The sequence below is a fragment of the Zalophus californianus genome, chromosome 9 (genome assembly GCF_009762305.2).
Source record: "Zalophus californianus isolate mZalCal1 chromosome 9, mZalCal1.pri.v2, whole genome shotgun sequence".
NCBI classification, from domain to species: Eukaryota; Metazoa; Chordata; class Mammalia; order Carnivora; family Otariidae; genus Zalophus; species Zalophus californianus.
The window spans coordinates 122,738,654-122,762,466 of NC_045603.1; the positions used below are offsets into that span (position 1 = coordinate 122,738,654).

The 23,813-nt window shown below is 39.5% G+C and overlaps 1 protein-coding gene across 1 annotated transcript in view; it reads right to left on the reverse strand.

Annotated features, from left to right (window-relative positions):
* MALRD1 (MAM and LDL receptor class A domain containing 1) overlaps positions 1 to 23,813 on the reverse strand; it is a gene marked incomplete at its 5' end in the record, with an annotated part of 847,841 nt that overhangs the window by 805,147 nt on the left and 18,881 nt on the right. The window contains one exon of the mRNA XM_035729081.1: positions 22,964 to 23,104. Within this exon, the coding sequence (XP_035584974.1) occupies positions 22,964 to 23,104 (141 nt within the window). The remainder of the gene's footprint in view (positions 1 to 22,963; positions 23,105 to 23,813) is intronic.

Genomic DNA, 23,813 nt, shown 5'->3' on the forward strand with positions numbered 1-23,813 from the left:
CAGACATATGAAGAAATGTTCATCATCATTAGCCATCAGGGAAATTCAAATCAAAACCACATTGAGATACCACCTCACACCAGTTAGAATGGCAAAAATTGACAAGGCAAGAAACAACAGATGTTGGAGAGGTTGTGGAGAAAGGGTAACCCTCTTACACTGTCAGTGGGGATGCAAGTTGGTGCAGCCACTTTGGAAAACAGTGTGGAGGTGCCTCAAAAATTAAAAATAGAGCTACCTTATGACCCAGCAATTACACTACTGGGTATTCACCCCAAAGACACAAATGTAGTGACAATAAGGGCTATATGCACCCCAATGTTCATAGCAGCGATGTCCACAATAGCCAAACTGTGGAAAGAGCCGAGATGGCCTTCAACAGATGAATGGATAAAGAAGATGAGGTCCATATATACAATGGAATATTACTCCACCATCAGAAAGGATGAATACCCAACTTTTACACCAACATGGATGGGACTGGAGGAGATTATGCTAAGTGAAATAAGTCAAGCAGAGAAAGTCAATTATCATATGGTTTCACTTATTTGTGGAACATAAGGAATAGCCTGGAGGACACTAGGAGAAAGAAGGGTAAAATGAAGGGGGGGGAATCGGAGGGAGAGATGAACCATGAGAGACTATGGACTCCGAGAAACAGACTGAGGGTTTTAGAGGGGAGGGGATGGGGGGATGGGTTAGCCCAGTGATGGGTATTAAGGAGGCACATACTGCATGGAGCACTGGGTGTTATATAAAAACAATGAATCGTGGATCACTACATCAAAAACTAATGATGTACTGTATGGTGACTAACATAATAAAATAAAATTTAAAAAAATAAAAGAACAAAGAAAATTTTCACATGTAATTATTTTTTTACTTTTAAAATAGTGTTACTACAATATTGAAAATGGCACAAGTGGAACAATATGGTGAATTTCATTTCACGAATACAAATCTTGTTTGTATTTTTATTGTAAGGTACAGGCTGACCTACTATTATAAAATCTCCTCCTTCCCTGAAAATTCAGATGAATGTTGAAGTAACAGCATAATAAAGCTGATTCTTACACAAAATCAGAGTATACATCAAGGTATACCTGACCTATGTTTGCTACAAAAGTGACCACTAACCACTAAAATCAAGATAACTTATCTGTTAGTTCTTGGAGGAGGAATTTGGTCCTTTACTCACATATCTCCAACAGTGCATATTGTCAGAAGCAAAAATGCTCAATTAATGTTTATTGAGCAGACTTGAGACTGAAAACTATGGCTCATAGACAAATCCCACCTGCCACATGATTTTGTATGGCCTGAGAGCTAAGGGTTTTTACATGTGTAAATGGTTGAAAAAGTTCAAAAGAATAATATTTGCTGACATGTGAAAATTATATGAATTATAAATTCCAGAGTCCATCAATAAAAAAATAGTTTTATTGTAACAGTCATGCTCAATCCTTATGTATTGTCTATGGCTACTTCCACAGCATAATGGCAGGGTTAAGTAGTAGGGACATAAACTATACGATCTAAAAAGCCAAAACTATTTACTCTCTGGTCCTTGAAGGAAAAAATATGCAGATTACTGGAACAGAAAAGGTATAAGGTTTATGTCTCCATCACTAGATGGTGAGTTCTCTGGGGACAAGAACTTTGTTCTTCACTCTTATATTTGCAGATCCTAGGATAATATGTGGAGCAAATTAAATGCTCAATAAGAATTTTTTGAAATAATAAATATATAAAGGAATAAATGAACATTAATTTTTCACTGATACCAAAATAAACAGATATTAAGACTATAAAGCCTGCAAAAACTTGATCTAGACAGTGAAAGATTTTTTTTCCAGTTTTTGTCTTTTGTTGTTTCTTATTAGTAAAATAATACAACTCAATGTCTAAATCATGCACCTGCCAAGTATTTAGAAATGCATTCCTAGTGCCCATCACGAAGGGCAGCATGGAGCAGTTTACAGCATGCTGATATGAGAATGTCCAGTGATAAATATAATACTTATACAAAAAAAACCCTAGAAGTTAAGACCTCAGGATACTTTAAAGATAAACGAAATAGGCATATTTTTATGGGAACAGAAACTGGGAGAAAGGGATCAGAACACGTTAGATTCCTTCAGACTTTGGCCTGAGGTTAGGCTGTGGTTGTATCTGGTGTGTGTGACTAAAATTCTGATAGAAAAGCTGCTGTCTCCTTGGCTGGAAGGATCAAAGAAAGGAAGCTAGGCCAGCCAGGTCCACCATAAATAAAGGGAAGGATTCTAGAAAGAAGAGAGCCAGAAGAAGAGGTGGCTTATATTTTGTGAATAAACTACTCAAATCCTGGGCTAAAATTAAAACATGCATGTGTAGGCAGGGGGCACATCTAGTAAAGGTAAAAAGAACTGAATTGATATTTGAACTTCTGACCACAACAAACAAAAGAGAGGTTTCAATTTGAGTCTAAGGAAGTTAACCATCCACTTAGACAAAACAAATTATAAACATCTTAGAAAAAGCCCTGGCAGTTCTCATAAAACTGAATATTCATTGACACAGCATCTCACTTCTAGATATTTACCCAAGAGAATTAAAAACATCAGGACACAAAGACTTATCTTTGTATGAATATTTACAGCATGACATTCCATAACAGGAAAAAAAAAATAGAGGTGTCCATCAATAGGAGAATGGATGGATAATCTCATACAATTGCACACTATTCAGTAATAAAAAGGAAAGAACTCGTGATACATGCTACAACATGGATGAATCTGAAGCATTATGCTAAGTGAACAAAGCCTTGCACAAAGTGTATACAATGTATGGGTTCAGGTACATGAAGTTCTTGAACAGGAAAGACAAATCCATGAGGAAAGAAATTAAAATGGTCATTGTCTTGGTCTTGGGAGTAGGGTAGGAGCAAGGATTGGTTAGGAAGTTATATGAGTGAACTTTCTGGCTTGACAATAATGTTCTACATTTTGTTAAGTGTTCAGGTTGCACAGGTGAATGCATTTGTCAAAACTTATCAAATAGTACACTTACGATTGGTGTTTTCATGTAATTGTAAGTTTTACCTCAAAATTTAAAAAAATAATTGTAATGAATATTGAATTCTAACACAGGCAAACGCACTTTTTCTTAAAAGGCCAAATAGTTTAGGCTTGGTGGACCATATGGTTTCTGTCACAGTGACGCAACTCCAAGGCTGTAGCACAAAAGCAGACATGGGTACTTTGTGAATGAGTGGGTGGGGCTGTGTTGCAAAAAAACTTTATTTACAAAAACAGGAAAATGATCACAGGCCATGGTTTGTTGACTCCTGCGTCTAGATGATACCATGCTAATGTACTTGGTGATTCCTGCAATTTCCTTGGAATGCATTGAAAATATAATGGATTAATAGATGGGGAAAGGGATCAGTAGATGGATAGATATTTCATAAAACAAATACAGTAATTCTGGTTATAAAACTTAAGTGGTAGGTATATGGCTATTCAGAGTAAAAAATTTTTGAAGCTTTCCATATGATTGAAAAAAATTGTAATGGACTGGAGGGAGAACTATACAAATAAAAAATAAGTGGGCACACAGACCCTGCTTATAGCTTACTAGACAAAACAGAGTTAATATGGCCATGAATTAAGAAACATAGTGTAAATGAGGGGTGCCTGGGTGGCTCAGTTGGTTAAGCATCTGCCTTTGGCTCAGGTCATGATCAAAGGGTCCTGGGATCGAGCCCCCATGGGACTCCCTGCTCTGCGGGAAGCCTGCTTCTCCCTCTCCCTCTATTCTCCCCCCAAACGCCTACTCATGCTCTCTCTCTCCCTGCAGTCTCTCTCTCTCAAATAAATAAGTAAAATCTTTTAAAAAAAGAAACAGTGTAAATGAAACGTTCAAAGCTATTATGTGCTACCCAGCAATCCCATACAACCAAAGAAATGCCCCAGCAATGGGCCATCGCAGGTGTGGCCATTGAGAATAGCAAAGGGCCTTCAGTCCTAGGCTAAGATCATCACACTTTCTAGAATAAAATTAAAAGATTAGATGATGTTTAATAGTTTGTGTGTGTGTCATAATATAATATATGGATTTTAGATCTAATTTAATAATTGGTCAAAATAACATGAGTTCTAATATTTCCATTTAAACCTGATTTTAAATACCCAAACAAGAAAAATAATCTGCAATATAGAGGGAAATGTTAACTTTTCAAATAAATTATTATTTCTTAAAGATTTTTTACTTATTTGGCAGAGAGAGAGAGAGAAAGAGAGAAGGAGAACAAGCAGGGGAGCAGCAGAGGGAGAGGGAGAAGCAGGCTCTCAGCTGAGCAGGGAGCTTGATGCGGGGCTCAATCCCAAGACCCTGGGATCATGACCTGAGCCAAAGGCAGACGCTTAACCAACTGAGCCACCCAGGTGCCTCAATTATTTTTTATCTCTGATAACCTATACATTTTACATTTATAATGAATTATACATTTTAAAATCCTCATGTATCTCCTTTAATATCCCCTGAACTCTAGAATTATTTAAAACTTGATATTCTGATGAGTTACAAGAAAAACTCATATTCCATTATTTTTTAAAATATAAAGTTTTACCATTGTTGCAAAGATGTAATTGAATTTTTGTAATGATACCTTTTCATCTAAATGCAATGCTATATACTTTTTAAAAATCAATATTATATTTTAATCACTCCGCTCCAAGCTTTAGTACACCAAATATTGACACAGTGATGTTTTTAATGTTCTAATAGATTTTCAAACTTAGCTCTGGAAACTTCTCAAAGCATTGATTACATGATGGAAAATATTATGTTGGAGCATTAGCAAATTATTTCAAGAGTAAGTTAATCAAAAATTTTATTAATACTCATGAAATAAGGATTTTTGAATGGAGACAAGATTCCAACAAGATGATTTTTCTATAAACATTTTCATACAGCTAATATCTAAAGGCAGAACATTGGCCTATTTAAAATTATATCTAGGGAAATACTCATATTTTAACATTTAATTGTAGTTATAAGAGATGCATCTCTATTATTAAAATCACCAGCCTTCAATAATTATGCCAGGCAATATTTTGCCCCCTTCTCCCTATGAGGCTTGTCTTATTCCCACTTTACAGATGAGGAAACTGAGACCACACAGATAGCAGGTTGAGAGCCAGGGTTCAAACCCATCTAGTTTGACTCCAGAGATCTGAATTCAAACCAAGTAATGAAGCTACAATGGTATCGGCCTATAAAACATCTCAAATTTGATGTAATTGCCCCCATTTTATTTCTTGACTGGCTATCAAAAAAATCAGCATGACAAAATGAGAAAAAAAGGAGGAAGAAAGAAAAGAAAGAGGGAAGAGAAGGAGGAGGGAGGAAAGAGAGAAGCAGGAAGCACAATGACAAGGATTCTGGTTGTCTAACTCCGAGATGAGGAGGCACACAAAAGGAATAGGAAAAGAGCCACATGCAACAAAAGGAGAAAATTTCAGGTATTCTGCCCAAGAAGAAGCCTAAAATAAGTAAATGCATGCTTTAAGTAAAAGATAGAAGCAATGGGGAGGTTCTAACAGAGAGATATATATAGAATCAAAAACTTTGCAAGGTATTATAATGACTAAAAGATGGGAACCAGATTCAATATCATCACCATCTGACATAACTGAACACATCATAAAAATTGTCTGTATTGCAGCAAGTTGTTGGTGCTGTTTGAAAAGCTGATCCCTTGTTTGTGATAAAGTTGGCTTATTCCTAACAATTGTCAAAGATTGCTTTTAAAAAGATTTTTAATAGTGGATCACTACATCAAAAACTAATGATTTATTGTATGGTGACTAACATAACATAGTAAAATAAAATTTAAAAAATACATAAATAAATAAAAAGTATTTTTGCCATCAAAGCCAAGCAAATTAACAAACTCCAGTTCACTTACCTAGAAGCTGGAGTTAGGAACCCCAAAATTATCCAGAAATGTACTAAATATAAACTTTTCTTGAATGTCAGATGTTTTATGGCAAGTTATACCCACAATATCTCATTTAGCTCTTACAGCAACTACCTATTTATTAAGTATTATTATTCCCCCTCTCAGAGTAGAGAAACTGTGGCTTAAAAAAAGTAAATTGCTCAAGATCACACAGCTAGTAAGTGATGGAGCCAGGATTCTAATCCACATCTGTAGGTTTTATGCAAACATTTCCAAAAAATTAACACCTGATAACTAAACATTGACTTGCTTTAAATGATCTCTAGGGAAAATACTCGCATTTACAATTAGGTTGTATTTATTTGAGAGAAACATCACTTTTTCTTTTTTAGGTATTTGATAAAGTTTTATTTTAATACCATTAAAAAATATTTTTAAATCGGGGGAGGAGCAAGATGGCAGAGGAGTAGGAGACCTAAATTTTGTCTGGTCCCAGGAATTCAGCTGGATAGGGATCAAACCATTCTGAACACCTACGAACTCAACGGGAGATCGAAGAAAAGAATAGCAACAACTCTGAACAAAAAAGCCACGACTTACTGGAAGGTAGGACGTGCGGAGAAGTGAATCCGAGGCGATATTCGGGAGGACAGACGGCGGGGGAGGGGACCTCCGTGGGCCGCTTCTGGCAAGTGATAGAGCCGAACACAAAATCGGAACTTTGAGAAGTCGGCTCCGCTGAGGGACATCGCTCCAGTGGCTCAGCGGGGGGTGGAACCCTCGCGGGACAGTGTGGTCTCAGGACCCTCAGGGTCACAGAAAGACCAGGGGTGCCTGAGTGGGCCAGAGCTCCCAGGTATCGGAGCGGGGAAGCCGGCTGCAGAGACGGTGCCGAGGCGCGGGCTCTCAGCTCGGGGTTGCCATAAACCGTGATCCGCGACCCAGTCGGGCCACTGCTCCTCCAGCAGGGACCCAACAAGCGGCAGATCCGGGGACACTCCCCTTCCTCCCCCTGGGAGGAGCGGCGCGGGAGCGCACCGCAGGGATCTGCTGGGTTTGGAGACTCCACAGGGGGTCGGGTGCCAGAGATAGAAACGCTCGGTCACCAGGCCTGGTGAGCACGGAGTGCAGCCGGAGACCGGGGAGACTGGAGTGACTGCTTTTCTCTGGGGGCGCACTGAGGAGCGGGGCCCCGAGTTCTCAGCTCCTCCGGGCGGAGATTGGGAGGCCACCATTTTCACTCTCGTCCTCCAAAGCTGTATGGAAAGCTTGCAGGGAACAAAAGCTCCCCAGAGCAAACCCCAGCCCATGACAGCCTGGACCCGGCAAGGGCGGGGCAATTCCACCTCCGGCAAAGACATTTGGGAACCACGGCAACAGGTCCCTCCCCAGAAGATCAGCATGAACAGCCAGCAAGCCAAGACCAAGTTTACTGATCAATGAGAACGGCAAAACGCCAGCACTAGGGAAACACTGCACATAGAATTCATGGCTTTTTTCCCATGATTCTTTAGTCTTTCAAAGTTAATTTTTTTAACTTTCTTTTTCTTTTCTTTTTTTTCTTTTTCCCTTTTTCAACCAACATCTTATCAATCCCTTTTTTAAAAAATCTTTTTTATTTTTCATTTTTAGAGTCATATTCTATCCCTTCATAGTAGTTAACCTTATTTTTGGTATATATATATATGGTTCTCTCTTTAAAATTTTGGGATACAGTTTCTTCTAACAGATCAAAATATACCCTAAATCTCCAGTGTATGGCTTTGTTCTAGTCTCCTCCCTGATCACATTCTCTCCCCCCCTTTTTTTTTTAATCCTCTTCTTTCTTTTTTCAACCAACTTCTCATCAATTCCTTTTATAAAATCTTTTATACTTTTCATCTTTACAGTCATATTCCATCCCTTCATCGTATTTACCCTTATTTTTGTACATATATAAGTTGTTTTTTTTTTTTTTAATTTTGGGAGGCACTTTCTTCTAACAGACCAAAATACACCCAAAATCTGGTGTGTGGCACTGATTTTTGCACCAGCCAGATCATATTTGATCATATTCTGGTTTTTTGTTTGTTTGTTTGTTTTTATCTTTTCTTTTTCTTTCTTGCCCTTTCTTTCCCCCTGGTTTCAGGTCTCTTCTGATTTGTTTAGTGTATATTTTTCTGGGGTCGTTGTTACCCTATTAGCATTTTGTTCTCTCATTCATCTATTCTCCTCTGGACAAAATGACAAGACGGAAAAAATCACCTCAACAAAAAGAACAAGAGACAGTACCGACTGCCAGGGACCTAATCAATGTGGACATTAGTAAGATGTCGGAACTAGAGTTCATAATGACGATTTTAAAGATACTAGCTGGGCTTGAAAAAAGCATGGAAGTTATTAGAGAAACCCTTTCTGGAGAAATAAAAGAACTAAAATCTAACCAAGTTGAAATCAAAAAGGCTATTAATGAGGTGTAATCAAAAATGTAAGCTCTAACTCCTAGGATAAATGAGGCAGAAGAGAGAATTGGTGATAAAGAAGACCAAATGATGGAAAATAAAGAAGCTGTGAAAAAGAGAGATAAACAACTACAAGATCATGAGGGCAGAATTCGAGAGATAAGTGATACTATAAGATGAAACAATATCAGAATAATTGGGATCCCAGAAGAAGAAGAAAGAGAGAGAGGGGCAGAAGGTATATTGGAGCAAATTATAGCAGAAAACTTCCCTAATTTGGAGAAGGAAAAAGGCATCAAAATCCAGGAGGCACAGAGAACCCCTCTCAAAATCAATAAAAATAGGTCAACACCCCACATCTAATAGTAAAACTTATGAGTCTCAGAGACAAAGAGAAAATCCGGAAAGCAGCTCAGGAGAAGAGATCTGTAACCTACAAGAGTCGAAACATTGGATTAATAACAGACCTATCCACTGAGACCTGGCAGGCCAGAAAGGACTGGCATGATATCTTCAGAGCGCTGAATGAGAAAAATATGCAGCCAAGAATACTATATCCAGCGAGGATGTCATTGAAAATAGAAGAGATGAATAGCTTCCAGGACAAACAAAAACTAAAGGAATTTGCAAACACGAAACCAGCCCTACAAGAAATATTGAAAGGGGTCCTCTAAGCAAAGAGAGAGCCTAAAAGCAACATAGACCAGAAAGGAACACAGACAATATACAGTAACTGTAACCTTACAGGCAATACAATGGCACTAAATTCATATCTTTCAATAGTTACCCTGAATGTAAATGGGCTAAATGACCCAATCAAAAGATACAGGCTATCAGATTGGATAAAATAACAAGACCCCATCAATATGCTGTCTGCAAGAGATTCATTTTAGACCCAAAGACACCCCCAGATTGAAAATGAGGGGGTGGAAAACCATTTACCATGCTAATGGACACCAAAAGAAAGCTGGGGTGGCAATCTTTACATCAGACAAATTAGATTTTAAACCAAAGACTATAATAAAAGATGAGGAAGGATAATATATCCTACTTAAAGGGTCTATCCAACAAAAAGATCTAACAATTGTAAATATCTATGTGCCTAACATGGGAGCAGCCAATTATATAAGCCAATTAATAACGAAAACAAAGAAACACATTGACAGCAATACAATAATAGTGAGGGACTTTACCACCCCCCTCACTGAAATGGACAGATCATCTAAGCAAAAGATCAACAAGGAAATAAAGACTTTAAATGACACACTGGAACAAATGGACTTCACAGATATATTCAGAACATTCCAGCCCAAAGCAACGGAATACACATTCTTCTCTGGTGCCCATGGAACATTCTCCAGAATTGATCACATCCTAAGTCAAAATCGGGTCTCAACTGGTACCAAAAGATTGGGATCATCCCTGCATATTTTCAGACCACAATACTTTGAGACTAGAACTCAATCACAAGAGGAAAGTCAGAAAGAACTCAAATACATGGAGGCTGAAGAGCATCCTACTAAAGAATGAAAGGGTCAACCAGGAAATTAAAGAAGAATTTAAAAAATTCATGGAAACCAATGAAAATGAAAACACAACTGTTCAAAATCTTTGGGATACAGCAAAGGCAGTCCTAAGAGGAAAGTATATAGCAATACAAATCTTTCTCAAAAAAACAAGAAAGGTCTCAAGTACACAACCTAACCCAACACCTAAGGGAGCTGGAGAAAGAACGGCAAATAAAGCCTAAACCCATCAGGAGAAGAGAAATGAAAATGATCAGAGCAGAAATCAATGAAATAGAAACCAAAAGAACAGTAGAACAGATCAACGACTCTAGGAGCTGGTTCTTTGAAAGAATTAACATAATTGATAAACCCTGGGCAGACTTATTAAAAAGAAAAGAGAAATGACCCAAATCAATAAAATCATGAATGAAAGAGGAGAGATCACAACCAACATCAAAGAAATACAAACAATTATAAGAACATATTATGAGCAACTATATGCCAGCAAATTAGATAACCTGGAAGAAATGGATGTTTTCCTAGAGATGTATCAACTACCAAAATTGAATTAAGAAGAAATAGAAAACCTGAACAGACCTATAACCACTAAGGAAATTGAAGCAGTCATCAAAAATCTCCCCACAAACAAAAGCCCAGGGCCAGATGGCTTCCCAGGGGAATTCTACCAAACATTTAAAGAAGAATTACTACCTATTCTTCTGAAACTGTTCAAAAAAAAGGAAATGGAAGGAAAACTTCCAAACTCATTTTATGAGGCCACCATTACCTTGATCCCAAAACCAGACAAAGACCCCATCAAAAAGGAGAATTACAGACCAATATCCTTGATGAACATGGATGCAAAAATTCTCACCAAAATACTAGCCAATAGGATCCAACAGTACATAAAAGGATTATTCACCACAACCAAGTGGAATTTATCCCTGGACTGCAAGGTTGGTTCAACATCCACAAATCAATCAATGTGATACAATAATTAATAAAAGAAAGAACAAGAACCATATGATCCTCTCAATAGATGCAGAAAAAGCATTTGAGAAAGTACAGCATCCTTTCTTGATCAAAAGTCTTCAGAGTATAGGGATAGAGGGTACATGCCTAAATATCATAAAAGCCAGCTATAAAAAACCCACAGTGAATATGATTCTCAATGGGGAAAAACTGAGAGCTTTCCCCTTAAAGTCAGGAACACAGCAGGGATGTCCACTATCACCACTGCTATTCAACATAGTATTAGAAGTCTGAGCCACAAAATTAACAAATCAGGAAATGACAGATGTTGGTGGGGATGCGGAGAAACAGGAATCCTCCTGCACTGTTGGTGGGAATGCAAGCTGTTGCAACCACTCTGGAAAACAGTATGGAGGTTCCTCAAACAGATGAAAATAGAGCTACTCTACAATCCAGCAATTGCACTACTGGGTATTTACCACAAAGATACAAATGTAGTGAGCTGAAGGGGTACGTGCACCCCAATGTTTATAGCAGCAATGTCCACAACGGCCAAACTGTGGAAAGAGCCAAGAGGTCCATTGACAGATGAATGGATAAAGAAGAGGTGGTCTATATATATATATAATGGAATATTGTGCATACATCAAAAAGAGTGAAATCTTGCCATTTGAAATGACACGGATGGAACTGGAGGGTATTATGCTGAGCAAAATAAGTCAATCAGAGAAAGACATGTATCATATGACCTCACCGATATGAGGAACTCTTAATCTCAGGCAACAAACTGAGGGTTGCTGGAGAGATGGGGGGTGGGAGGGATGTGGTGGCTGGGTGATAGACATTGGGGATGGTATGTGCTATGGTGAGCACTGAATTGTGCAAGACTGTTGAATCACAGATCTTTACCTCTGAAGTAAATAATACATTATATGTTAAAGAAAAAAAAAAGAAGAAGGTAGCAGCAGGGGACGAATGAAGGGGGGGATTCAGAGGGGGAGTCGAACCATGGGAGACGATGGACTCTGAAAAAGAAACTGAGGGTTCTAGAGGGGAGGGGGGTGGGATGGGTTGGCCTGGTGATGGGTATTAAAAAGGGCACATTCTGCATGGAGCACTGGGTGTTATATGCAAACAATGAATCATGGAACACTACATCAAAAACTAATGATGTAATGTATGGCGATTAACATAACATAATAAAAAAAACTATTAAAATTAAGAAAAAAAAGTCCTAGCCACAGCAATCAGACAACCAAATGAATTAAAAGGTATGCAAATCAGCAAAGAAGAAGTCAAACTCTCTCTTTGCAGATGATATGATACTTTATGTGGAAAACCCAAAAGCCTCCAACCCAAAACTGCTAGAACTCATACAGGAATTCAGTAAAGTGGCAGGATATAAAATCAACGCACAGTAGTCAGAGGCATTCCTATAAACCAACCTCAAGACAGAAGACAGAGAAATTAAGGAGCTGATCCCATTTACACTGGCACCCAAAACCATAAGATACCTAGGAATAAATCTAACCAAAGAGGCAAAGAATCTGTACTCAGGAAACTATAAAATACTCATGAAAGAAATTGAGGAAGACAGAAAGAAATGGAAAAACGTTCCATGCTCAGGGATTGGAAGAACAAATATTGTGAAGATGTCAATGCTACCTAGAGCAATCTACACATTCAATGCAATCCCCATCAAAATACCATCCACTTTTTTCAAAGAATTGGAACAAATAATCCTAAAATTTGTATGGAACCAGAAAAGACCCCAAATAGCCAGAGGAATGTTGAAAAAGAAAAGCAAAGCTGGTGGCATCACAATTCCAGACTTCAAGCTCTATTGCAAAGCTGTCATCATCAAGACAGTATGGTACTGGCACAAAAACAGACACATAGATCAACAGAACAGAATAGAGAGCCCAGAAATGGACCCTCAACTCTGTGGTCAACTAATCTTTGACAAAGCAGGAAAAAATGTCCAACAGAAAAAAGTCTCTTCACCAAATGGTGTTGGGAAAATTGGACAGCCACATGCAGAAGAATGAAACTGGACTACTTTCCTACACCACACACAAAAATAGACTCCAAATGGTTGAAAGACCTCAATGTGAGACAGGAGTCCATCAAAATCCTAAAGGAGAACAAAAGCAGCAACCTCTTTGACCTCAGCCGCAGCAACTTCTTCCTAGAAATATCGCCAAAGGCAACAGAAGCAAGGACAAAAATGAACTATTGGAACTTCATCAAGATAAAAAGCTTTTGCAGGGCAAAAGAAACAGTCAACAAAACTAAAAGGCAACCGACAGAATGGGAGAAGATATTTGCAAATGACATATCAGATAAAGGGCTAGTATCCATAATCTATAAAGAATTTATCAAACTCAACACCCAAAGAACAAATAATCCAATCAAGAAATGGGCAGGAGACATGAACAGAGATTTTTCCAAAGAAGAATCCAATTGGCCAACAGACACATGAAAAAGTGCTCAACATTGCTCGGCATCAGGGAAATCCAAATCAAAACCTCAATGAGATGCCACCTCATACCAGTCAGAAGGGATAAAATTAACAAGTCAGGAAACGACAGATGTTGGCGGGGATGTGGAGAAAGGGGAACCCTCCTACACTGGTGGTGGGAATGCATGCTGGTGCAGCCACTTTGGAAAACAGTATCAAGGCTCCTCAAAAAGTTGAAAATAGAGCTACCCTATGACCCAGCAATTGCACTACTGGGTATTTACCCCAAAGACACAAACGTAGGGACCCAAAGGGTATATGCACCCCAATGTTTATAGCAGCAATGTCCACAATAGCCAAACTGTGGAAAGAGCCAAGATGTCCATCGACAGATGAATGGATAAAGAAGAGGTGGTGTAGATACACAATGGAATATTATGCAGCCATCAAAAGGAATGAAATCTTGCCATTTGCAACAACGTGGATGGAACTGGAGGGTATTATGCTGAGCGAAATAAGTCAATCAGAGAAAGACATGTATCATATGACCTCACTGATATGAGGAATTCTTAATCTCTGGCAACAAACTGAGGGTTGCTGGAGTGGTGGGGGGTGGGAGGGATGGGGCAGCTGGGTGATAGACATTGGGAAGGGTATGTGCTATGGTGAGCGCTGTGAATTGTGTAAGACTGTTGAATCACAGACTTGTACCTCTGAAACAAATAATACATTATATGTTAAAAAAAGAGAGAAGAAGATAGCAGGAAGGGAAAAATCAAGGGGAGGAAATTGGAGGGGGAAATGAACCATGAGAGACGATGGACTCTGAGAAACAAACTGAGGGTTCTAGAGGGGAGGGGGCAGCGGTGTGGGTTAGCCTGGTGATGGGTATTAAGGAGGGCACGTTCTGCGTGGAGCACTGGGTATTATACGCAAACAATGAATCATGGAATGCTACATCAAAATCTAATGATGTAATGTATCGTGATTAACATAACGTAATAAAAAAATTTAAATTCTTTAAACTCCATTTAATTAACATACTGTATAATTAGTTTCAGGAGGGGAATTTAGTGATTCATCAGTTGTATATAACATAGAGTGCTCATTACATCAAGTGCCCTCCTAAATGCCCATTACCCAGTTACCCTATCCCCCCCACCCACCTCCTCTCCAGCAACTGTCAGTTTGTTGTACCTGAGAATCATAAAGATGAACAGGGTAAAATATTACATTTATACTTCACTTATTTTAGAGTGATTTTTCTTCTTGTATTTGAGAAGTTTGAGTTATGTATTAGTATCAACACTGACCTAAGAAAGTCTTAAACTTTTTATTTTTTTTTTTTAAAGATTTATTTATTTATTTGAGAGAGAGAGAATGAGAGCGATAGAGAGCACGAGAGGGAAGAGGGTCAGAGGGAGAGGCAGACTCCCTGCCGAGCAGGGAGCCCGATGTGGGACTCGATCCCGGGACTCCAGGATCATGACCTGAGCCGAAGGCAGTCGCTTAACCAACTGAGCCACCCAGGCACCCTATTTTTTTTCTTATTGTTATGAGAGAAACATCACCTTTATAAAAAATTTCCAGCCTTCAGTTAGTAATGTCAGGCAATATACTACCTCTTTTCATATCATGTGTAAGTCCATCAAATAAGGGAAGGCATAGAGTTGATTTTTGCTAAAATATCTTAATCACGGGGCGCCTGGGTGGCTCAGTGTTAAGCGTCTGCCTTTAGCTCAGGTCATGATCTCGGGGCCCTGGGATCGAGCCCCGCATCAGGCTCCCTGCTTGGCGGGAGGCCTGCTTCTCCCTCTCCCACTCCCCCTGCTTGTGTTCCCTCTCTCGCTATGTCTCTCTCTGTGAAATAAATAAATAAAATCTTTAAAAATAATAATAAAATAAAATATCCTAATCTCCTGGTACAAAATGATGAACGAATTAAGTTCATTAGTTATCAAATAAATAAATGAATAAAAGTCTGGCTCCAGAGCCACCTCAGAGGCTAATGAGCAGCCCATTAGAGCCTCCTAGATAGCCTGAGAAAACAAGTGTTTTAGAGCTGAAATCAGTATAGTGAAAAGCAAAGTAATTTGATGAATTAACCTATGTAGAATTATCATGTTAAATTTTCCATTTTCCATAAAGAGTCAAAACAGCTAGAAAATCCCAATCATTGTCTAGGTAGACCTTGAGTATCCCAGGAACACAACTATGAGACTCCATTGTGATATTTTATATCACAAACATCCTGAAAATGGTTAAAGAAGGCATAGAGTTCAACATTATAATAATTGATATCTAAATATCAGCCAAGGGGCGGAGCAAGATGGCGGAGGAGTAGGAGACCTAGATTTTGTCTGGTCTCAGGAATTCAGCTGAATAGGGATCAAACCATTCTGAACATCTACGAACTCAACAGGAGATCGAACAGGAGAGAAGCAACAACTCTCTGAACAGAGAAGCGACCACTTACTGGAAGGTAGGGCGTGCGGAGAAGTGAATCCGAGGCGATATTCGGGAGGATAGACGGCGGGGGAGGGGGCCTCCGTCGGCCGCTTCTGGCAAGTGCTAGAGCCGCGGAGCACAAAATCGGACCTTTTAGAAGCCGGCTCCGCTGAGGGACGTCGCTGCAGTGGCTGAGCGGGGGGTGGAACCCTCGCGGGACAGTGTGGTCTCAGGACCCTCGGGGTCACAGAAAGACCGGGGTGCCTGAGTGCGGCAGAGCTCCCAGGTATCGGAGCGGGGAGGCCGGCTGCAGAGACGGAGCCGAGGCGCGGGCTCTCAGCTCGGGGTTGCCACAAACTGTGATCTGCGGCCCAGTCGGGGCACGGCTCCGCCAGCAGGGACCCAACAAGCAGCAGATCCGGGGAGACTCCCCTTCCTTCCCGGGGAGGAGCGGTGCGGGAACGCACTGCAGGGATCTGCTGGGTTTGGAGACTCCGAGCGGGGTCGGGTGCCAGAGATAGCAACGCTCGATCACAGGCCGGGTGAGCACGGAGTGCGGCCAGAGACCGGGGACACGGGAGTGACTGCTTTTCTCTGGGGGCGCACTGAGGAGTGGGGCCCCGAGTTCTCGGCTCCTCCGGGCGGAGACTGGGAGGCCGCCATTTTCGCCCTGGTCCTCCAAAGCTGTACCGAGAGCTTGCAGGGAACAAAAGCTCCTGAGAGCAAACTGGAGCAGCTTCCTTAGCCCGGACCGACAAGGGCGGGGCAATTCCGCCTCCGGCAAAGACATTTGGAAACCACAGCAACAGGCCCCCCCACAGAAGATCAACACAAACAGCCAGCAAGCCAAGACCAAGTTGATCGATCAAGGAGAATAGGAGAACTCCAGCGCTAGGGGAATACTGCACATAGATTCATGGCTTCTTTTTTTTTTTTTTTTTTTTACCATGATTCATTATTTCATCAAAGTTAATTTTTGTTGACTTTTTTTATTTTTCTTTTTCCCTTTTTCAACCAACATCTTATAAATCCCTTTTTTTTAAAAAAAAAAACTTTTTATTTTTTTTTTCATTTTTAGAGTCATATTTTATCCCTTCATAGTAGTTATCCTTTTTTTGGCATATATATAGTTGTTCTCTCTTTAAAATTTTGAGGTACAGTTTCTTCTAACAGATCAAAATATACCCTAAACCACTAGTGTATGGCTTTGTTCTAGTCTCCTGCCTGATCACATTCTCTCCCTTTTTCCTTTTTTTTTTTTTTCCTTAAATCTTCTTTCTTTTTTCAAACAACTTATCTTACCAAGTCCTTTTATAAAATCTTTTATAATTTTCATCTTTACAGTCATCTTCCATCCCTTCATTGTATCAACCCTTATTTTGTACATATATGTCTTTCTTCCTTTAAAATTTTAGGAGGCACTTTTTTCTAACAGACCAAAATACGCCCAAAATCTAGTGTGTGGCACTGATCTATGCACTAGCCTGCTCATATTTGATCATATTCTGCCTTTTTTGAATTGTTTTGTTTTTGTTTTTATCTTTTTTTCTTTTTTTTTCTTTTTCTCTTTCTTTTTTCTTTCTTTCCCTTTCCTTTCCCCTGGTTTCAGGTCTTTTCTGATTTGTATACAGTATATTTGCTGGGGACGTTGTAAACCTGTTAGCCTTTTGTTCTCTCATTCATCTATTCTCCTCTGGACAAAATGACAAGACGAAAGAAATCACCTCAGCAAAAAGAACAAGAGGTAGTACCGTCTGCCAGGGACCTACTCAATACGGACATTAGTACGATGTCAGACCTAGAGTTCAGAATCATGACTTTAAAGATACTAGCTGGGCTTGAAAAAAGCGTGGAAGTTATTAGAGAAACCCTTTCTGGAGAAATAAAAGAACTAAAATCTAACCAAATCGAAATCAAAAAGGCTATTGATGAGGTGCAATCAAAAATGGGGGCACTGAATGCTAGGATAAATGAGGCAGAAGAGAGAATCAGCGATATAGAAGACCAAATGATGGAAAATAAAGAGGCTGAGAAAAAGAGAGAGAAACAACTACAGGATCACGAGGGCAGAATTCGAGAGATAAGTGATACGATAAGACGAAACAACATTAGAATAATTGGGATCCCAGAAGAAGAAGAAGAGAGAGAGGGGCAGAAGGTATATTGGAGCAAATTATAGCAGAGAATTTCCCTAATGTGAGGAAGGAAACAGGCATCAAAATCCAGGAGGCACAGAGAACCCCTCTCAAAATCAATAAAAATAGGTCAACACCCCGACATCTAATAGTAAAACTTACGAGTCTCAGAGACAAAGAGAAAATCCTGAAAGCAGCTCGGGAGAAGAGATATGTAACCTACAATGGTAGAAACATTAGATTGGCAACAGACCTATCCACAGAGACCTGGCAGGCCAGAAAGGACTGGCAAGATATCTTCAGAGCACTAAACGAGAAAAATATGCAGCCAAGAATACTATATCCAGCTAGGCTATCATTGAAAATAGAAGGAGAGATAAAAAGCTTCCAGAACAAACAAAAACTAAAGGAATTTGCAAACACGAAACCAGCCCTCCAAGAAATATTGAGAGGGGTCCTCTAAGCAAAGAGAGAACCTAAAAGCAGCAAAGAGCAGAAACGAACACAGACAACAGACAGTTAACAGTCACCTTACAGGTAATACAATGGCACTAAATTCATACCTTTCAATAGTTACCCTGAATGTAAATGGGCTCAATGCCCCAATCAAAAGACACAGGCTATCAGATTGGTTTAAAAAACAAGACCCATCCATATGCGGTCTGCAAGAGACTCATTTTAGACCCAAAGACACCCCCAGATTGAAAGTGTGGGGGTGGAAAACCATTTACCATGCTAATGGACACCAAAAGAAAGCTGGGGTGGCAATCCTTATATCAGACAAACTAGATTTTAAAACAAAGACTGTAATAAGAGATGAGGAAGGACACTATATCCTACTTAAAGGGTCTATCCAACAAGAAGATCTAACAATTGTAAATATCTATGCCCCTAACATGGGAGCAGCCAATTATATAAGGCAATTAATAACAAAAGCAAAGAAACACATTGACAACAATACAATAATAGTGGGGGCTTTAACACCCCCCTGACTGAAATGGACAGATCATCTAAGCAAAAGATCAACAAGGAAATAAAGACTTTAAATGACACACTGGACCAAATGGACTTCACAGACATATTCAGAACATTCCATCCCAAAGCAACGGAATACACATTCTTCTCTAGTGCCCATGGAACATTCTCCAGAATTGATCACATCCTAGGTCACAAATCAGGTCTCAATCGGTACCAAAAGATTGGGATCATTCCCTGCATATTTTCAGACCACAATGCTTTGAAACTAGAACTCAACCACAAGAGGAAAGTCGGAAAGAACTCAAATACATGGAGGCTAAAGAGCATCCTACTAAAGAATGAATGGGTCAACCAAGAAATTAAAGAAGAATTAAAAAAATTCATGGAAACCAATGAAAATGAAAACACAACTGTTCAAAATCTTTGGGATACAGCAAAGGCAGTCCTGAGAGGAAAGTATGTAGCAATACAAGCCTTTCTCAAGAAACAAGAAAGGTCTCAAATACACAACCTAACCCTACACCTAAAGGAGCTGGAGAAAGAACAACAAAGAAAGCCTAAACCCAGCAGGAGAAGAGAAATCATAAAGATCAGAGCAGAAATCAATGAACTAGAAACCAAAAGAACAGTAGAACAGATCAACGAAACTAGGAGCTGGTTCTTTGAAAGAATTAACAAGATTGATAAACCCCTGGCCAGACTGATCAAAAAGAAAAGAGAAATGACCCAAATCAACAAAATCATGAATGAAAGAGGAGAGATCACAACCAACACCAAAGAAATACAAACAATTATAAGAACATATTATGAGCAACTCTATGCCAGCAAATTAGATAACCTGGAAGAAATGGGTGCATTCCTAGAGAAGTATCAACTACCAAAATTGAACCAGGAAGAAATAGAAAACCTGAACAGACCTATAACCACTAAGGAAATTGAAACAGTCATAAAAAATCTCCCAAGAAACAAAAGCCCAGGGCCAGATGGCTTCCCAGGGGAATTCTATCAGACATTTCAAGAAGAATTAATACCTATTCTCCTGAAACTGTTCCAAAAAATAGAAATGGAAGGGAAACTTCCAAACTCATTTTATGAGGCCAGCATTACCTTGATCCCAAAACCAGACAAAGACCCCATCAAAAAAGAGAATTACAGACCAATATCCTTGATGAACATGGATGCAAAAATTCTCACCAAAATACTAGCCAATAGGATCCAACAGTACATTAAAAGGATTATTCACCACGACCAAGTGGGATTTATCCCTGGGCTGCAAGGCTGGTTCAACATCCGCAAATCAATCAACGTGATACAATACATTAACAAAAGAAAGAACAAGAATCATATGATCCTCTCAATAGATGCAGAAAAAGCATTTGACAAAGTACAACATCCTTTCTTGATCAAAACTCTTCAGAGTATAGGGATAGAGGGTACATACCTCAATATCATAAAAGCCATCTACGAAAAACCTACAGCGAATATCATTCTCAATGGGGAAAGGCTGAGAGCTTTTCCCCTAAGGTCAGGAACGCGGCAGGGATGTCCACTCTCACCACTGCTATTCAACATAGTATTAGAAGTCCTAGCCACAGCAATCAGACAACAAAAAGAAATCAAAGGCATCCAAATCGGCAAAGAGGAAGTCAAACTCTCACTCTTTGCAGATGATATGATACTGTATGTGGAAAACCCAAAAGACTCCACCCCAAAACTGCTAGAACTCATACAGGAATTCAGTCAAGTAGCAGGATATAAAATCAATGCACAGAAATCAGTGGCATTCCTATACACCAACAACAAGACAGAAGAGAGACAAATCAAGGAGTCGATCCCATTTACAATTGCACCCAAAACCATTAGATACCTAGGAATAAATCTAACCAAAGAGGCAAAGGATCTGTACTCAGAAAACTATAAAATACTCAGGAAAGAAATTGAAGAAGACACAAAGAAATGGAAAAACGTTCCATGCTCATGGATTGGGAGAATCAACATTGTGAAGATGTCAATGCTACCTAGAGCAATCTACACATTCAATGCAATCCCCATCAAAATACCATCCACTTTTTTCAAAGAAATGGAACAAATAATCCTAAAATTTGTATGGAACCAGAAGAGACCCAGAATAGCCAGAGGAATACTGAAAAAGAAAAGCAAAGCTGGCGGCATCACAATTCCGGACTTCCAGCTCTATTACAAAGCTGTCATCATCAAGACAGTATGGTACTGGCACAAAAACAGACACATTGATCAATGGAACAGAATTGAGAGCCCAGAAATGGACTCTCAACTCTATGGTCAACTTATTTTTGACAAAGCAGGAAAGAATGTCCAATGGAAAAAAGACAGTCTCTTCAACAAATGGTGTTGGGAAAATTGGACAGCCACATGCAGAAGAATGAAACTGGACCATTTCCTTACACCACACACAAAAATAGACTCCAAATGGTTGAAAGACCTAAACGTGAGACAGGAGTCCATCCAAATCCTAAAGGAGAACACAGGTAGCAACCTTTTCGACCTTAGCCGCAGCAACTTCTTCCTAGAAACATCGCCAAAGGCACGGGAAGCCAGGGCAAAAATGAACTATTGGGATTTCATCAAGATAAAAAGCTTTTGCACAGCAAAAGAAACAGTCCACAAAACCAAAAGACAACCGACAGAATGGGAGAAAATATTTGCAAATGACATATCAGATAAAGGGCTAGTATCCAAAATCTATAAAGAACTTATCAAACTCAACACCCAAAGAACAAATAATCCAATCAAGAAATGGGCAGAAGACATGAACAGACATTTCTCCAAAGAAGACATCCAAATGGCCAACAGGCACATGAAAAAGTGCTCAACATCGCTTGGCATCAGGGAAATCCAAATCAAAACCTCCATGAGATACCACCTCACACCCGTCAGAATGGCTAAAATTAACAAGTCAGGGAACGACAGATGTTGGCGGGGATGTGGAGAAAGGGGAACCCTCCTACACTGTTGGTGGGAATGCAAGCTGGTGCAACCCCTCTGGAAAACAGTATGGAGGTTCCTCAAACAGTTGAAATTAGAGCTACCGTTCGATCCAGCAATAGCACTACTGGGTATTTACCACAAAGATACAAATGTAGGGACCCGAAGGGGTACGTGTACCCCAATGTTTATAGCAGCAATGTCCACCATAGCCAAACTGTGGAAAGAGCCAAGATGCCCATCGACAGATGAATGGATAAAGAAGATGTGGTATATATACACAATGGAATATTATGCAGCCATCAAAAGGAATGAGATCTTGCCATTTGCAACGACGTGGATGGAACTGGAGGGTGTTATGCTGAGTGAAATAAGTCAATCAGAGAAAGACATGTATCACATGACCTCACTGATATGAGGAATTCTTAATCTCAGGAAACAAACTGAGTGTTACTGGAGTGGTCGGGGGTGGGAGGGATGGGGTGGCTGGGTGATAGATATTGGGGAGGGTATGTGCTACGGTGAGCGCTGTGAATTGTGCAAGACTGTTGAATCACAGATCTGTACTTCTGAAACAAATAACGCAACATATTTTAAGAAAAAAGAAAAAGAAGAAGATAACAGAAGAGGAAGAAAAGGTGAGTATGTCAGAGGGGGAGACGAACCATGAGAGATGATGGACTCTGAAAAAGAAACTGAGGGTTCTAGAGGGGAGGGGGGTAGGGGGATGGGTTAGCCTGGTGATGGGTATTGAGGAGGGCACGTTCTGCATGGAGCACTGGGTGTTATGAACAAACAATGAATCATGGAACACTGCACCAAAAACTAATGATGTAATATATGGTGATTAACATAACAATAAAAATTAAAAAAAAAAAAAAAAAAAAAGAATGAAGCAGAGAGTACAGACTTGGTTTTCTCTGCTAAGCCTAACTGGAAGTAGAAGGTAAAGCCCTGAACCAATATGTTTCTCAAATCCCAGTTTTAAAGCAATAAATTTGAACCTATTCATTGCAAACATCAAAAAAAAAAAAAAAAAAAAATCAGCCAATATTCTACTGCCATAATCAACCACTTGACAAGAAAGAAAGAAAGAAATTCAAAGCATTTACCAGACATATCACCGTTGTGATCATAAAATGGAGGTGAGAGACCAGTCATCCCATTTCTCTTTGTCCAACCAAGTTGCACACTCTGATCTTGTGTCATACTACAGAGCCCATTTTCAAAATCACATCTTTCATAACTGGAGCCTAATGAGAAAAAAAAGAAATTAGCTTTCACAACCCCATCGGGCTTCTTAAGAAATCAGACGAGTAGAGAAAAAAAAAAAGCTTAGCAACAAACAGCAAATGTATATTAACATAAGGACTATTTTCCACATTTTAAGTCTACTTTATTAATTCAAAGCTTTTTTGCAGATGACATTCTAATAAATCACTACACACAAGACCAGTGTGGTCAAACAGAAAGAAGGCCACCTGAGGTCAGAAGACAGACGACCTAATCCTGGTTTTGTCTATTACCCGAGTGCTTTAGCTAAACCACTTAACCATAGCAAGCCCTTTTCTTCCCTTGTAAGATTAGAATGACATCCTGCCCTCTCTCCCTCAAATGATTGCTATAAGAATCTAATGACATAATTTATATAAAATACAGCTCTTAGAACTATAAAATATGAGGAATTATTATTAAGGTTATATCTTCAGCTCCACCTCGATATTTCAGCCTTCCAGGCATATCAGAATCTCAGTTGTGGGCAAACACATCAACAAGGACCTTCTGACTAAAGATCAACCATCCATGGCTGTGATGCACCCCTGGAATTAAATATAGCGCCTTCCTGTTGAATATCAATGTTCTTGGAATTCCTGGTGCTTTTATCACAACAAAGGCAATTTCTGACTCTTTTTGTTTTTTCCCCAGGTTTAAGTGATCCGAGCAGTTTGGCAGAAGCTGAAG